A 17,772-nucleotide genomic window follows, 5' to 3' on the forward strand; every position below is an offset into this window, starting at 1 on the left:
GAATAATAAGACAAGTATTAAGGATGAAACACAATAATTGACTTGACAACAATAGTGCAAGAGAAATAAGTAGAAAAAAGGAGAAAAAGTAAGCCTGAGCATCATCTGCAACCATCGGTAGATGGACAACCCAGTCAATTCATAAGATCATGAAGCAGACGACAACTCTACTGTGACCACAAGCAAAGGTCACACACAAAAACTCGGCTTGTCATTATCATTGGGGCAGTTCCATAATTTCGGACATACATTTTGGACACATTATTAAGATACCACAGACACAAAGATTGAGAATATGAAACTTTTATTTGGCCATGATATGACGAGTGTTGAGTAGAAAACAAATAACAATGAAAAAATAGTGTCAACACCTTAATGACCTTGGAGTAATTAAAAAAATACCATGTGTTCGGACGTACACAGAAAAAATGAATTTTCTGACTTCATAAGTTCAATTAAAAATTTCTGTGAAGTGTGCAGATTTTTTCAAAAAAAAGTGCATTTATAATTTACAATTTTTGAACAGCTTGTACAATTCCCTTCAAAATGATATTTAATTTGTGCTGATAATTTCATTTTGAAATATTGACTTCCTGGTTGACAAATTTATGGTACTGCCCATTGAAAGTTAAGAATAAAGACTTGGAATGCTACTCAAGTTCGATGAGTTATGGAACTGTAGAAGAAATTCTTAAATCATCCTGCACATTTTAGTCATTTATTTAATAAACAACATCAATAAATACATATGTGCATATGGAGTAATGTCGAGGAAATAACCGTCTTCCTCCAGATTCTAAAATACATGGAAATGTTGAGTTCTTTATAGAGTGTTCAGTGAGACATTCTGTTTTTTTTTTTACTTCCAAATGCTGGCGTCACAGTTGTCAAGTCTTGGTATTCCCAGTTGGAAATCATTTTCAAACTTCGTGCAGCAGCCAGATTGATTTGGTGATGGATTGTAGCATATATTTCAAACCAAGATGTGTAGATTCTCTCCCAGCACAGAATGACAGAATGACGTCAGGACTGCAGCTCTTTGGGTACGTTAATGCATTTCACATAAGTCTACGGTATGTCGGTTAAAAGTCAGTCAGCTCTTAACAGACTAGGGAAATATATACTATTTTGAAACAATCAGAACTTAGTGAATACATCTGGACATTTTCTAAGAACAATATTCCAGTTGAGCTAAAATAATATGTCCTATCAAGCTTGCTGGTGCGTTATATCTATCATTTCATTAAAATCCCTTAGTATGCAGGATAGATTTAAATGATAGGCAATTAAAGTTTTCGTTGAAAGGTTAGGCTATTTTGAACATCTTTACTGGACAGGTTGATTATCTTTCAATGCAGAGGAAAGATGTGATGATGTAAATTAAAATGAAAATAGATACATGCTCAAGCACATTGAATCATACCATATTTGAGTACATTTTCCATTCCAGATTTATAACAATACATTTATTTCAAATCAAGTTTAATTGACAACGTTTTATTTTTGTTTTTATCACCTTCAAACTCATTATGCTAATTTTGAAGAAATTGCATCGACAGAACGATGCATTGACCTCGAGGAAAGTACACAATGTCCATACACAATGAAAGCATAATGCACAATGTCCAAAAAGATGGCACTTGAGGAAAGTTATAATTGCATGATTTCTGATAATTATCAGACTATAATTCAAGAAGTGTTTGTTGTTTGATTTCTATGCACTCCTGAACCGCTGGATGGAATGAGTTGAAAACTGGAGGGTGCACTCATGGGGAGCACGGGAATGTTTTTGGTAGTAAAATAAAAATTTATTTTCTGGGATCAGGGTAGAGGGGGTGGAGAACCCCAATTATTTTTATGTAAATGTGCATGGCTTGTCGTCGCTCCCAGTGGGAGGGGGTAGTACACGTCATACGCTGCCATCTCTGGGAAATTTAACCCATCTGTAATTCTGGGGAAACCAGTCCATCCGTTAAAACAGGTTTCTTCGCTAGTAATATGTTAATTTTCCAAAAATATGTTTGTGAGATTAAACAACAAACATCTTCATGCCCTCAGGTGATCACCATCATATCAAAATAAGAACTACAAAGGCTGCACATTGTAGGCAATGGGCCCGTCTAAGGCAAATCCTACAAAGAAAGAGACTCGCTCAATGCTCCGACCTCTACGGATTTGGCCCAGGTTCACAGGACGGACAGGAATCTTTATCAATTCACTGGATCCTTGCGGAGAACACACCTTGTGATCCAGATAAATGGTTTGTCCCCTTTCATCTGTTGTCCCATTCACCCTTCGCAAAAGATTCTCCACTTGCTTGTTTTTGAGAATATCTCCATTGAACCACAGCTGCCTGAGTGTTTTTCCATAAACCTTGGATTCTTTGTCAATTTTGAACCTCGGCAGGAACCTGTCAAGCTCTCTGCCCTTCCCAAGGAAAAAGAAAGCAAGTGTCTGCCTGGTACGGCTAAAGCCATTGAACTTTTTGCGAAATGCACGTTGCAATGTTTCAACAGAGGCCTGTAATTGGAGGAGGTCATTTTCAGTGCTGTCGAGTGTGGGCCACAGAAACAGAGTGGCAAGAAAGAACAGACCAAGATTATTTATATTCTTTTTGGTGATTTTTACCATTTCTTTGACATCCTGCTGAAGTCTTGCATAAAGACCTGCTCCTTCAATTTGTGTACTGTCAATCCAGTGCAAAATTATCGTAGCCATCACGAGATTGCACCGTTCAGGTAATACATTGTGAGGAGGTGAATTCAAAATTATCTTTTCATACTCATGAATGATCAATGACAAATCTTTTTTCTTGTCTTCTTTCTTCTTTTCTTCACTTGTCAAGTAGAACATGAGCCCAGCAAGTCTATCTCCTTTCCTTCTCTCGATTTTGGTCCGAGACTGAAGTTCAGAATAACTTTGACATTCTTGCTGCTCTTCTGATTCATCGGGGCAAAATGTAGTGATATACACCTTGTACAGCTTTGTGATACCTTGCAAATGTCTGCTCTCAGGAATTTCCTTTGCCACGTGCCTGGGTTTGAGGAGTTTGGTTGCATCATCCAGCGTATGTAAAGACTCTGTTATATTTCGGTGCAGGTTCATCATGACATATTCCTTGCTTTTCAGGAGGTTCACAGTCTGACGCAGCTCTTTGTCCTCTCTTGGCATCTGATACAAATCAATTGTCCCTTTCAGATAGCTGATCATGTTTGATTTAAGCACAGGGTTTGTGTTGTCAAAGATTTTCGTCAATCCAAGAACATGCACAAAATGGAGTCCGACATCTACTTCTCCAAAGTAACCAGACAGATTCAAGTCATCTTCCTCTTTTTTTGCACAACTCTGACATTCCTTGAAAAACCCACAAGCCTCCTCAGTTAGAGCTATTGCCTTTTCAAGTCTGTCCGGCGAAAGAAAAACTTTTTCACTTTTGAGTGCTTTTAGGTTGAACACTTCCTTCAGTTCGTGTTTACAGATCTGTCCATTTGTGTCTGCAATGTAAGAACTTGTGCTTGCGAGACCTGTTGCTTTTTTTGCCCACTTACGAGCTTCTGTAAAATTGCTTTTCTGAAGGTAGTAGTACCTTGCCAAAGCTTGTGCAACAAAAGCATTTTCGGAAAATCTCTCTGCAGTACACAGCAGCACTTCTTCTGCCTTTTCAGTGCTTTCTTTCAGCATAATGTCTTCAAGCAGTGGTGAAAATCGTGTGTCAGCCTCAGCACCATGTTCCTTTTTCTCACGAGTGATGATCATGCTTTTGACAAACTTTGTTAGCATTTCACGTCCCATACTGAGCTCGAAGAGATCATCTTCCCTTAGTAACTCCATGGCGATGTCACATTGGGGACATTGGTATTCGTTTTCAAGCAGCTTCACCACTTGTTCTGCCACAAGGTGATGCTTCATTCTTACAGATTCAAAGGCGCTGTATTGTCTGTCAATTTTCAAAAGTAGCTGAGCTTGTTCACTCCAAACACTCTGCAGAGTCAGTGGCATCCAAATTTTGCTTCGGACGGTTGGGATATCAAGCAGAATTTCACACGTTGCCACTGAAACACAGGAATTTTGAACATAAGCATTCATGAGTGCCAAGTACTTAATCAGCTTTGTGCTCTTGCTGTGTTTGTCAATGCCCTTTAACATGTTCCTGGTTGCATTTTCAATGTACTTTTCATCAAAATTCTCGGCCATTATCATGAAAGACAGGAATGTATCGACAGCATCATATTCCTTTTGCAGTTCTTGAAGCTTCTGTTTGAATATTTCCTGCTCAGAGATCGACAGTTCTTGTTTCAAAATCACACTGTCCAAAATAGTGTTTTTCTGTCTTTTTTCAGGTTCCTGAGAACGCATACAGTTCAAAATTATCACCAGAGTGTTGTCAAATCTCACACATCTTTCATCAATTGCCGCACGGATTTGACTCTCCAGCGTCCGAATACCCTCATTTTCCTCCAAATCGTCAATAAGTAAGAGGACTGGAGTATAACAAGCGTTTGAGTCCATCTCCCCATACATCAACAAATCAACAACTTGCCTGCTAATTTCTTGGAAGTCTGTCTGGCTGTCTTTAACAGCAGCACATCTGTACTTCTCTCTGAAATTCCAAAGCATATTCCATGCCAATGTTGTACCTCCACAACCTGGGTGATGGAAAAGATTAACCGTCTTCACTACTGAATCATATTTCAATGCTGATTCAATTGTGTTTGAGAGTGAGTCAAAACTATCTCTTTTGATGAAAGTCTTTTTGGATCTCTCAGCGAAATAGAAGTTCCATGGACTGACTTTACCTCCCTTGTAAAATGCTTTTTCCACACGTTTCCTGAAATCATCCAACTTTGTCTCATCTTTTTCCAGGTCTGTGTCTTTGCATTCGTTTTGGCATATTACTGTCAGGTATGACCAGCTGTTTTCATCTGATTCAGCCAGAACGCAAGAACCTTTTGAAGATGTACACAAATATCGTGTATTGCTTCGAGTGGCACCTTGCATCTTTAACAGTGTTGCATTTACATTCTTTAGTGGCATGTTGTACACTGAACGGTTTTGAACATCAATTTTGTCAACCTTCAAATGGGCCAAACTGATCCAACTTTCAAATGATTCAGATTCATCTGTGATCACCAAAATGTCTTCCAATCCCTTCATGGTCTTGTAAAAGTCAAAGTATGCCTCCATCATTGGGTCAATCAATTGCTCAACTTTGAGCAATACAAGGAAAACAACCAAGTATTTTCCAACAGGCATGATATCTCTGCGGCAAATTACATTCACAAGTTGGCTTAAATCATTGCTTCTTTCTTTTTGAAACTGCCTCGGGTCCATTGGCCTGTACTTCTGGTCACACACATTGTCCCTTCCGTTGCAGAAAATCCAACTTGTCTGATTGTACAGATGAAGATTTTTGACCAAACTTGACACATCCTCAGATTCCAGAAACTGCTCTGGAAAATGTAAGTTTGCTGCCTTTGTCGAGCGAACTTGATTGCACAATCCCGATTGGTCAGATTCCGGGTCAAAATCTAAAACTGCAAACCAATTAATGTGTTTCACAAACTCCAAGTTTTCAAGTTGCGTTTTGTCTGCCTTATTCACCACCAAAATGTAGTGTTCATATCCAGAATCATCAAACGATTCTTTTCCAGCTGTAATGAGCTTCATCAGCTTCAACCCCCCATTTTCTTCGCACCGTTTTTTCTGAATGCCCTTTTTTTCCTTCATTTCTCTTTCTTTGGTCCATGTCTTCACATTGTCATCAAGCTTTTTACGCATTTCCCAGGAAACTCGCCCATCTTGGTTTGCTGTCAAATCTTTTGTTGCCGATCCTTTTCTCACAAAGAGATGCCCTTTGTCTATTTTCCAATTGTGATCAACAATAATCATTTGATCGACTTCATAAACTGTTTCCTTGCAGATTTGGCTCCCTGGCTCAACATCCACTTCGATCACAAACTCATTGAGAGACATGTAGGATTCGGAGATAACCTCGACAAATCTTGGTGGCCGGATACACTCCTCGGCATCATGTGGATTGTTTTTGAAATGTTTGGAAATGCTTTTTAAAAGAGATTCTTCAAACTTGCTTTTGTCACCATTAACGTGGACACCAACAATTTCACCATGAGCGTAACCGCTTTTCGTGTCACCAACCCCAAAGTGGATCGTCCCATTTGTCCTGCGGTTCATGCATCCAGCTGCAAACCTCAACACTTCATTACAAAATTTTTTCATCCTGGATACCACATCAACATCTTGACATTTGTACAACTTGTACTCGTGCACAGGTTCCATGTAGTTTATTTTGCCTGTCTCAGGTGGAAGAGTACTTCCTTTAATGTATCTGTGTGATGTATGTAAGAGGTCAAATGGAGAAGGAGAACAATGATTATGGACTGGTGTCGTTATGTTTTCCTGTTTTTGTGTTTCACTTTTTGCATTTGTTTTGTTGCTAAACTCAGAAGCATTTCTGTCTGCTGGAGATGTGGATGCAACACCTCTTGATTCCGTTGTGTTGTCAGTTTTCTTTACAATGTTTTCCTCATCACCCAAACTGTCATTAGATTTTCCAGGACTATGTGCATTTCCAGTTTTTGAAGCAGAAGTTTTTCTTTTGGCTCCCTTGTTTAATGGAACCATGGATAATGTCGCATGTTCAGCATCTTCTTTATGCAATTTGCCTGTTTCTAGTCTTTCTTTATCTTGTACACTTTTGAGATGATCGTTCCGTTTCCCAATAATCAACATGATTTGATCATGAGGAATTTTAAACTTGCTTAGATCTTCCTTTGTAAGTTCTTGCATTACCGGGCCCGTCACTTCTTCTTTGAAGAGTTTGTCTGCATGTTTCGGCAGTATGTGTACCTCATCGAGCAGCCACTGCCGCACCTCTTGTCGCCCCCACTGCTCCATGGTTGTGGGAAGGCTTGGTTACCTGCTGTACCACCTGGTAAGGTAAGGGAAGGTACCACCTGCTGGCCCTGCACACACAGTGATAAGAAATATTTTATCCTGCATCATTTAAGTGGGACACATAATACTAAAACAACATAATTTGTTTGAATTCATCCTGTGTTGACTTTGTGCCCAACCTTATTTTTTTTACATTACAATATATATATATATATATATATATATATATATATATATATATTTGGGGGGGGGGACACTGATAAGGTTTGGCCTAGGTCCCACAAGCAAGTAAATCCGGCCCTGCGTAGCTTGTTCAGTTTTCAACGCGGTTTAGTGTTTTTTTTAATGTACGAAAACTCAGAGGTGATGTTGAATGTACGAAAGTCTATGTACATTTCATATAACTTTAAAGTGTATGCGTACATAACTTCTTTAAAGTGTACCTGTACATCATAAATATCTCTCGGGAATTTCCCCGCCTCCTGACGAATTGATTATGGATGCAGGCATTTCATGACCAAGCCAATTTTAATGTTTATTAGCTTCACATAATATGTGAATTACATGTCCATCAGTTTGTTTATAAGCTTTGAAAAGTTGGGCGAAAACCAAAAGTTTTTTTTTTTAATGAAAGACCACTATTTTCTTTCCTCTACATTATGAGAATTAACGTACCTCATTGGGTGGTGCATATTAGACTACTGCAAAAAAAGACAAACATGCATTACCTCGTTTGAGTTGTAATCAAAATGTTCCTTTGTTTCCTCAAAACGGTACCTTTATTTAACGATAGCATATGCATTGTTCAGTCTTCAAATGTACATCAGAGGGAGCTATGAATCCTCAGAGCTATGCGGAGTGAAAAAGATGGCGGCGATGACTGGGCGGCAGGAGGGAAAGGCGTGGCCTGGCTAATGAGATGCTTGTGGCGCTGGGGGAGAGAGGGAAAGGCGTGGCCTCGAGGATGGGTAGGTCTTATGACCCACACACAAACTCAGCTTTATATCTATTGGGTAGTCGATGTAGTCGACCAAAAAAAAAATTCCAATTTTTTTTTTTTTTAGATTTGTTCTACCCTTATTATCAGTATTTAAAATGGCGATTTCAGTTAATACAATGACGATTTCGATGAAACTTGGTTGGTAGGTTCATACCATGACCTAGTTGTGTACAAATGAAAACTGTTGCTATGGACACCACCATTGCCTAGCAACGGGACTTTGAAATTTTTTGTCTGTTTGTCTGTTGGGTAGTCGATCTAGTCGAAAAAAAAAAAATTCCAAATTTCTTTTTTTTTGAGATTGTGTCTACCCTTATTATTGGTTCACAAAAAAATATTTTCACGAAAAAAATAATTGGTTCACGAAAAAATATTTTCACGAAAAAAATAAGTGACCACTATATTCGTTGTTGTCTGTCTGTCTGTCTGTCTGTCTGTCTGTCTGTCTGTCTGTCTGTCCCGAGCATAGCTCCATGGTTTTGATCCGATCCTGATAAAATTTTGGTGGGAGGTTTATATCATGATCTAATTGTGTTTTCCTGAGAATGGGCGTGGTGCGCCCATTATGGGCGGAGCCACGCCCAAAAAAACATGTGTTTTTAGGGGGTAGCCGATTTCAATTTGCATCTTCTCCTCAGGGGTTTGTCGAATCTTACAGGGGTTTCGGTATTTGGTTAGCCCAATGGCACCTGCATAGCCCCACGGAGCTCAAGTTTTCATTTTCGTCCCAAGGTCAAGGTCACAAGGTCACGAACTTAGAAAATTGCGAATTGTGTTTTAGGGTGGTAGCAGATTTCAATTTGCATCTTCTCCTAGGTGGTTTGTCGAATCTGGCAAGGGTTTCAGTATTTGGTTAGCCCAATGGCACCTACATAGCCCTATGGAGCTCGATTTTTTTTTTCATTTTCATCCCAAGGTCAAGGTCACAAGGTCACGAACTTAGAAAATTGCGAATTGTGTTTTTAGGGGGTAGCCAATTTCAATTTGCATCTTCTCCTAGGAGGTTTGTCGAATCTGGCAGGGGTTTCAGTATTTGGTTAGCCCAATGGCACCTGCATAGCCCCACGAAGCTCGATTTTTCATTTTCGTCCCAAGGTCAAGGTCACAAGGTCAAGGTCACGAACTTAGAAAATTTCGAATTTTGACATAAAAATCATACGACCGCCCAAACTTTGAGAGCTAGGATGACAATATATTTTATGCATAATCTTGAGGTCATTGCCCACCTAAAGTCTTGAAACCATTTTTCTCTATCTCGAACACCTTGCCCGTGGCGCCCCCTTCAAGTTTGTTTTTACGCTGATTTCATCAAAGTCTGGATAATCCGATGAATGCGAAATGCCATATAACCTATATGACGTTATATTGTTCCTGGAATGTTCCAGAGGAAGTTTTGCAACAAAGATCATAATCCTTGACCTTTGACCTTTAAAGGTCACAAAGGTCAAATTTTCAAAGTTGTGGGAATCGAACCGGGTTTTCGACCTTCTTCGACGAACTAACTCCAATAAGCTATATCACGTATCCTGTTTCCTTATTTTAATGTCCACAACATTGTTTTGTGACCTTTAAAGGTTGTGCAAAGGTCAAATTTTTAAAGTTGTTGAACGAAACCGGGTTTTCGACATTTTGCAGCTAATAACCTGTCACTCGTACCAAATCATGTTGATCATTTTTATAACTTGGTCAAACATTATCACATTGTCTCATCCTTGACTTCTGAAACAATCTACATCGTCAAATACCGCTCGTGAACCATCGTCGTCTTCAGACTTGTACCACTTTTTATGTTTAGTCCCCCCATTTTAGGTGAGCATAAGTATTTGAACAAATGACCGACAAGTGTTTCTTGTTGCATTGATTGTTCATACATAAAAGAGCTGTGAGTGTCTCATGTTGGTTTTAGCCTTTGCTTTTGCCTTGGGAGTGAGTAGGCATAAAGACTAGAGAGCTGTCCATGAAAACAACTGCAGATGATGACAAAAATTATCAGAGCTGTGAAGAAAAACCCTAAAAGAAGTGTCAGTGACATCACCAACAACCACCAGAGAGTAAGGTGAAAGTATCACCATCTACCATTCACAGAATACTTTGACAGCAGAATTACAAAGGCGATGGAGAGGCAAACTTGTGAAGAAAGGAAGGAACTACTTATGATCCAAAGCACACTATCTCATCTGTGAAACATGGTGGAGGTAGTGTCATGAGCTTGGGCCTGCATGGCTGCCTCTGAAACTGGCTCACTCATCTCTATTGATGATGTCACTAATGATGGCAGCAGCAGAATGAATGCAGAAGTGGAGAGAAACATTTTGTCTGTTTATGTACAAGAAAATGCCTCCGTACTCATTGGGTGACACTTCACCATGCAGCAAGACAATGACCCAAAACACACTGCCAATGCAACCAAGGAGTTCATCAGAGGAAAAAGTGGAAGGTTTTAGACTGGCCAAGTCGATCTCCTGATTTAAATCCAATGGAGCATGCATTTCACTTGCTGAAGAGGAGACTAAAGTCAGAAACCCTTCCAAAACAAAGAACAACTGAAAATGGCTGCGGTAAAGGCTTGGCAAAGCAGATCGAAGGACAGCTGCAAGAGTTTGGTGATGTTATTGGGTCACAGACTCAATGCAGTTATTGTATGCAAGTGATATGTAACCAAATACTAACTAGAACGGGCACTCGTAGAGCGCATACCTTCGCCGCAGCCACTAGTTACCTTTGTATTAAGTTGTCCACAACGCATCTCAATACAAATATGCATTTCGTGACCCACATGACCTTTGACCCACAACCGCTACCTAGGGTGACAATAGTACTATACCTTGTGTCATTTCAGAAGATGGGGAATTGAACACTGAACAATTTGGAGTTAATTTGATGTAAATCGGAAACATATTAACCGTTTTCATCATGAAAAAACGATGTTGACCTTTTTGTGACCTTGACCTTTGATCCGATCGCTCCCAAAATCTAATGGATTTGTCCTTTCATGATGCCAAACAAATCCAAAACAATTAAAGCCTCTCTGCATTTTGTTTTTTTGCGTTAAGTTGTCCACAACGCTTTCCGATATAAATGTGAATTTGTGTGACCCCCTTGACCTTTGACCCCCAACCGCTGCCTTGGGTGACAAAAATACTATACCATGTGTCATATTAGAGGATGGGGAATTTAATTTTGAACATTTTGGAGTTAATTTTCTGTAAATCAAAACAAAATTGACAATTTAATCACGAAAAAACGATTTTGACCTTTTTGTGACCTTGACCTTAACCTTTGATCCGATCGCTCCCAAAATCTAATCGATTTGTCCTCTCGTGATGCCAAACACATCCACAAAATTTCATGACAATCTGCGAAGTGGTTTTTGTGTAATGTTGTCCACAACGCTTCCCAATCAAAAAACTCCATTTTGGTGACCCCCTTGAACTTTGACTTCCACAGACTAACTAGGGTTGCAAACACTATACCATACGCTATATCAGTGGATCGGGATTTGAATACTGAACATTTTGGACTTAATTTGATGTAAATCGGAACAAAATTGACACTTTAATCGCAAAAAAACAATTTTGACCTTTTTGTGACCTTGACCTTGACCTTTGATCCGATCGCTCCCAAAAGCTTCGCCTGGCGTCCTTGAGTAACTGCACATCATGTCTGAAAATTTCATGCAAATCGGTCCAGCAGTTTTTGCGCAATGTTGTCCGCACACATATTTACCAATAAATAAATACACAGGGGTCGATACAATACCTTCGTCAAACGAAGTTTGCGAAGGTAATTATTATACTACTTTAATTTTCTTTAAGTTAATCTGTTCCAACAGTTATGCCTAAAATGGAAGAACTGAACATAAAAAGTGGTATTGTTCTACAATGGTAAAACGTCTATTATAGAAATACCAATAAATAAAAGCTGACCTGTATTCTTGCCTCATATTCATCTTTTGATCTCAAATCCAAATTTCTTAAGTCCATAGCAATAATAACAAATTTGACTTCACTGTTCCAATACTGATGGAACGCACTGTATCTCCCAATATTGTTCCAACTTTTGTATACATAATTCCTGTTGCATTTCTTGTCTCTTGGAATGATGTATTGTGGCCTCTTACCTCTTATATGCCGTCAAATTAAAAGAGCAAACACAGCTGGCAAGGTCTTCCAGGTATGCTCAATGGCTCTGTGTGTGGCTTGCAGCAGCCTCCAATATGTTTCTCCCTGTGAATGAAAGAAACACCTTATTAATTGGGTGTCATTCTTTATTAATTTTTTATTTGAATGTAAAATATATTTTCTCCTTATTGTATAAACAATAGCTCCAGAAAAAAAATTGCAATACCTATGTACCCCTGTATCTCCAGAGCTTCTTGTGACCTACTGTATCTAATTCCAGTTTAAACCTACAGTATGTACCATTTATGCTGAACGAACTTTCCAGGGTATTTACCATTCTCTGAGTAAATGGCCCCTGCCTTCATCAATTCGTCCTTGTCACACACCCAATCTGTCATCTGCATCCGTCAATAGCTTTTTGAGATATCCTGCTCACAGCCAAACAATAAGACAAACAAACAGGGATGAATACAGCTTGTTCACCTCCTCCCCCACCCTTCCCTTCAACCATTGTGTCCCTCCCCCCTTTCTCTTATTCTTCCACACATCCCTGATGTTCCTCCAAGCCTCCCTATATATATATATATATATATATATATATATATATATATATATATATATATATATATATATATATATATATATATATATATATATGTTTATATATATATATATATATATATATATACATATATATGTTTGTATACCTTGTCGAGTCTCGTATGAGAGCGAACACACAACGCACAGCAAGGGGGGCATGAGACAAGAGGGGCAGGAGTAGGAAGGACAAAACAGTGGGGAACAGAGAGATTAGGAGATCTGTGGGAGGGAGAGGGATGGGACGGGGAACATGGGGAATAGAAGATGGACATTACAGGGACTTTCAGGAAGGAAAGCAGGGAATTTGAAGGAGGTGGGCTTGGTGGATTATCGGGGGTAGAAAAGATCGAGGATTTGGATGGGGGGTGATAAGAGGTGGTGGTGAACAGCTGTTTTGAAGGCCTGGAGGGAAGAATGGGAATGAATAGAGTGAGGGAGTTCATTCCAAAGGTGGGAAAAAGAGGAATGAAAGAGTGAAGGTGATTCGTGATTTTGGTAGTTTTACCAGAAGGGGGTTGTTGGCGCACCTTGAGCGCCCTGTGGAAATGTGGTGGGGACAAATCAGAGAGAGAGCAGGGGGGGCGAGGCTGGAGAGGAGATGGCAGAAGAGAGAAAGACCACCGACCAATCTGCGGTGATTGAGTGAGAGGCCCAAAGACTCACCCTCATCGCGGGAGATGCCACTGATCCTAAATGCCTTGGTTTCTACAGCGTGAAGCCGAGAAAGGTGGGAGGCAGGAGCACCAGCCCAGAGGGGAAAGCAGTACTCCATCAGGCTGCAGACAAAAGCTTTGTAAGTGGTCAGGAGCTCAGGTGGGCCGAGGAAGGACTTTGCACGACGGAGGATTCCCAGTCGGCGACTGGCTTTGGAGGCGAGGTTTGAAATGTGGCTTTCCCAGGAAAGCTCATGGCAGATAGTGAGACCCAGAAGCTTGAAAGAAAGAACTTCTTCCAGAGGATTGTTGAGAAAGTGGATGGGGGGGGGGCGTTATAAACAGTCCTTTCAAAGAGACATAGTGAGAGTGTGAGATTTGTCCGGATTGAAAGACATGTTCCACGTGTTGGACCAGTTTGTGATTTTACCCAGATCTGCAGTGAGCGAAGAAGCTGCTGCTTCTGCTTACCGGTCTGAGGGATGACCGATGGTACGGCAAAGGGTGGAGTCATCAGGAAAATGATATAGAGGATTTTCCAGAGAGTCGGAGGATCATTGATGAAAACCAGAAAAATAACAGGGCCCAGAACGCTACCTTGAGGAACTCCAGCCTGGACAGGAAGAGGGGATGAAAGAACTCCATTTAGGGCCACACGTTGACTGCGACAGGAGAGGAAGTCTGCGAGCCATGAGTGGAGATGGCCTTGGATACCATAGGAAGAGAGTTTGGTGAGTAGGGCAGGGTGCCAGACTGTGTCAAAAGCACGTGATATGTCCAGGGATACGGCTTGGATTTCCTGTCTGGCATTGAGGACCTCCATCCATTGTTGGGAGAGCAGAAGCAGCATATCCAGGGTAGAGTGACCTGGCCTGAAACCAAATTGACGGTCAGAAATCAAGCCATTGGAGAAGAGGAAGGATAAATAATGTCTGAAGCGATGATGGATTCCATAACCTTGCTGATGATTGGGAGAAGGCTGATTGGTCTGTAGTTGCAGGGATCTGTTTTTGCACCTTTTTTATGCAGGGCAGTGATGTTTGCTGATTTCCAAGCAGATGGCAGATGACCTTGAGCAAATGAGAGGGTGAATAGAACAGAGAGAGGGTGAGCAAGAGCAGAAGAGCAGGCTTTGAGGATACGTGGGCTGATGCCGTCTGGACCAGTTGCAGAATCTGAGTTGAGGTTTGTCGAAGCTCTCCACCTTGTCAGGAGAAAATGACATAGAGTCCAGGGACAGTTGGGTGTGACTGGGTAAGGTGGGTAGAGAAAGTGATGGGTTTGGACACAAGATTTAGCTGCAAACACCGAGTTTAGGCATCAGCTTTTTCACGTGCGGTATCAGCAGTGTGGCCATTTGAGGTAAGGGAGGGGATGGAGGGGGAACATATACCAGAAACAGATTTGATTAGACACCACCAGGATTTTGAGGAGGGAGAGAGGTTTGAGAGTTCAGACTTGAGATGAGAAAGATGTTGTTTTCTGGCTCTCCTGAGGGTAGATACACACTTGTTCCGAGCTTTGTGGAAGGAACTGAGATTGCCCTCAGTTGGATTTGCTTTCCATGAGGCAAAGGCAAGTTGTTTCAGGACAACTGCCTCACCACAAGCTTCAGTGAACCAAGGACGGGAGGAAGGGTAGGACAATTGAAGACGAGAGGGGATAAATCTGTGCATGAGGGAGAGCAAGTTTCTTTGAAAGAATTCCCAGGATGAGTTGATGTTTGAGAAAGTAGCGATAGGAGACCAGTCTATAAGTTTGATGGCTGCTTGGAGACCCTGCCAGTCGGCTTGAGTGAAATGCCAGACTTGACGGCAGTGAGGTAGTTCTCTGATAATAGCCAGAGAGATGTCCACTTTGACAAGGACCTGGTCAGAAGAACCAATTTGAACGGAGGAAGAGCAGCAGATATTGTCAGGGAAATTTGTCAAAATCAGATCCAGAAGAGATGAAGTAACATTGGTTGAGATCCGGGTCGGGAAGTTGACCAATTGAGTCAGTCCCAATGAGTCACAGAAAGCTTTTGCTGAGGTGCCATGACAGATGAGAGAGGTACCCACACCTAGCCAACTGGCATGATTACAATTGAAGTCGCCACATATGAGGAAGAGAGAGTTTGGATGATAAGATAGAAGTTGGTCCATGTTTTCGGATAGTGAGGTGTAGATGGAGTCATCACTGTTAGGTGGACGGTACAGTACACATATAAACATGAGGCGGGAGTGGAGGGGAAGCCGTAGCCAGAAGTATTCCTGGGGGTGTGGGGGAGTGAGAGCAGTGCATGGAGAGTGAGGAATAGAGTCGTTGATGAAGAGAGCAACTCCTCCACCAGGACGAGGCTCAGGTCTGTCATACCAGAGGAGGGAGTAACCAGGGAGAGATACTTGGGAGTCAGACACGTCTTGGGGGAGGAAAGTTTCTATGAGGCAGATTATGTCTGGTTTGTCAGTGCCAACCTGTATGGAAAGATCTGAAAGGTTTGAGCGAAGGCCCCGGATATTTGAGGTCCTCACTTTTAATGAAGAGGGAGGGGAGGAGGCTTTGGGTGCAGGGGATGGGGGAGGGGGAGAGTAGGACATGGGATGAGGGGGGTAAGGGGGTTGATGAAAGAGTGTGGGGGATTGCAGAATAGCTAGGGGAGGGGGCGAATGAGGAGGAGAAAAGGCTCTGTGGTGCTGGGGGAGAGGGGGGGAAAGAGAGGGGGAAGAAGGCAGTTGAGGATTTGAGGAGCTGGAGTGAAGAGATGAAGGTGAGAGGGCAGTGGAAGGAGGCAGCTTTGTGGATGAGAGTGGGGGGCAACTTTGAGAAGGATGAGTGAGGGGGTGAATGGTGGGAGAAAGGTGAGGGGCAGTTTTTGAGAGAGGTGAGAGGGAGGCTTGGAGGGAGAAGTGTGGGATGGTTGCTTTGGGAGTGAGGGGTGAGAGGGGTGAGTTGGCACTGAAGTTGGAAAAAAAGAATGGTTGATGGAAAGCGAACATTCATAGCAAACTGGGGTTTTAAAAAGTTTTAGGTCAGAGATGCGATTTAACACAATTCTTGATGGATGCAATAAAGGCGAATTCAGAGAATGGAGAGAAGAAACGCTGTAACAGTTGGATTATTTTAGGCAAGGTATGAAGGAGAGGTTGAATTGAGAGCAATCTGTTTAAATAGCAGAAGAGTAGTGCATTATGAAACAGTAAAGAGTACCACACGTGTGAAAGAGGAAGATGAAGCATTATAAGAGATCGTTTTTGTTATTATTATTAATGTTTGAGAGAGTTTTCAACAGATTCGGTCGTGGAAGTTGTAGAAGAAATAGAGGAAGAAGAAGAGGAAGAAGAGGAGATGAAGAAGATGAAGAAGATTCAAGACTCAAAAGTGTGCAAGGAGAAAGGGAGGGGGATTTTTTTTTTTGAAAGATAAGAAATAGAGTGATTATTTGGGAGGGATGGGGACGTTAGGGAAGTGGGGAAGATAGGAATTGAAGGTAATGGGCATAAAAAAACAAATAAACACGAGCATACACCAAGGGGAACCAGTAGGCCTCAAGCACCCGGGAAGACAAGGTCGACAAAATCTCACAAAATAGTACGATTTTAGAAACAAAACCGAACTAGGAACACACAGTAACATGTAGGTGAGAAAAATAAACAGTTAAAATGGGACAGATAACGACCGCAAACTTAACTTTGAGATTGTCAACAGAGAGCCCCGAAGGAGACCTGTCGACGCTCCAAACTGGGAACCGGAAGCATTCTGTCCCTCTTTCCTGCTGCTATTGTTCCCCCCACCTCTATTTCCCTTTTTCTTTTTCTTTTATGTCCTGATCTATTCTGTGCTTCAGGTCCTCCACCAACCTCGACTCTGTATACAAAAATATCAAAGAAGGATTTTAAGAGCAAGAAACAAGTTTTCTGATCAAGACAATGCTGAACATCTTACAATGTTTCGAGAAGACACAATTAAGAGCGTTCTTACACCATGATGTGCATTGGTTCCAGCGGAGGAACAGCTTTGGTCAGAGCCCAGTCTAGAAACGACCCAGAAATATACTGAAGAGTTTATTACTCACCCAGAAATGGAAGCATGACCATCAACCGTATCTCTTTACTGAGCAAACCCCGCGCTGATTTCAACCACACAGCGAAGCTTGTTTCTGCTGCTGGTGCTGGGTGCGTGCGACAAGTCAGAGATGTAAAAGGAAACTTCTGCCAACGCCCTTTAGATATGTATATAAATAGTTGAAACCGGTTTACAAATACTTGTTTATTTGTTCACCGATTATGCCGACACATGATGGGTTGGAATTCTACATCTAACATTGCTTTGATGTTTCTCATCGAACCACATTTCCTTTTGAGATACTCTATGTAATTTTGCAGGCAATGGAGTAGCAGCACTCCTAAAAAAACAGAGAAGATTGCGAGAATCACCCCAAACGAGCTGAAATAAAACGTGTATTATTCAAAAGGTGGCTAGAATGGCACTTGGTAGAGCACAT

The 17,772-nt window shown here is 41.3% G+C and overlaps 1 protein-coding gene across 5 annotated transcripts; it reads right to left on the reverse strand.

The window, feature by feature from the left end:
• Window positions 1-287: 287 nt before the first annotated feature.
• On the reverse strand, window positions 288-17,500 carry LOC147034119 (sterile alpha motif domain-containing protein 9-like). Of its 5 annotated transcripts, XM_085876725.1 has the most exons (5): window positions 17,344-17,453; window positions 12,371-12,464; window positions 12,036-12,141; window positions 11,496-11,578; window positions 288-6,983 (listed from the first exon to the last, which is right to left on the reverse strand). In XM_085876725.1, the coding sequence occupies exon 5, from the start codon at window positions 6,913-6,915 to the stop codon at window positions 2,086-2,088; it is 4,830 nt and encodes a 1,609-aa protein (XP_085732851.1). In that variant the 5' UTR covers window positions 6,916-6,983; window positions 11,496-11,578; window positions 12,036-12,141; window positions 12,371-12,464; window positions 17,344-17,453; the 3' UTR covers window positions 288-2,085. The 5 variants fall into 5 exon arrangements, with proteins under 5 accessions (XP_085732851.1, XP_085732845.1, XP_085732830.1 ...); XM_085876719.1 differs by lacking the exon at window positions 12,371-12,464 and having other exon boundaries at window positions 17,344-17,500; XM_085876704.1 differs by lacking the exon at window positions 11,496-11,578.
• Between the last annotated feature and the right edge of the window lie 272 nt (window positions 17,501-17,772).

The sequence above is a fragment of the Eptatretus burgeri genome, chromosome 1 (assembly GCF_056783735.1).
Source record: "Eptatretus burgeri isolate ZD-2024b chromosome 1, Ebu_testis_v1, whole genome shotgun sequence".
NCBI lineage: Eukaryota > Metazoa > Chordata > Myxini > Myxiniformes > Myxinidae > Eptatretus > Eptatretus burgeri.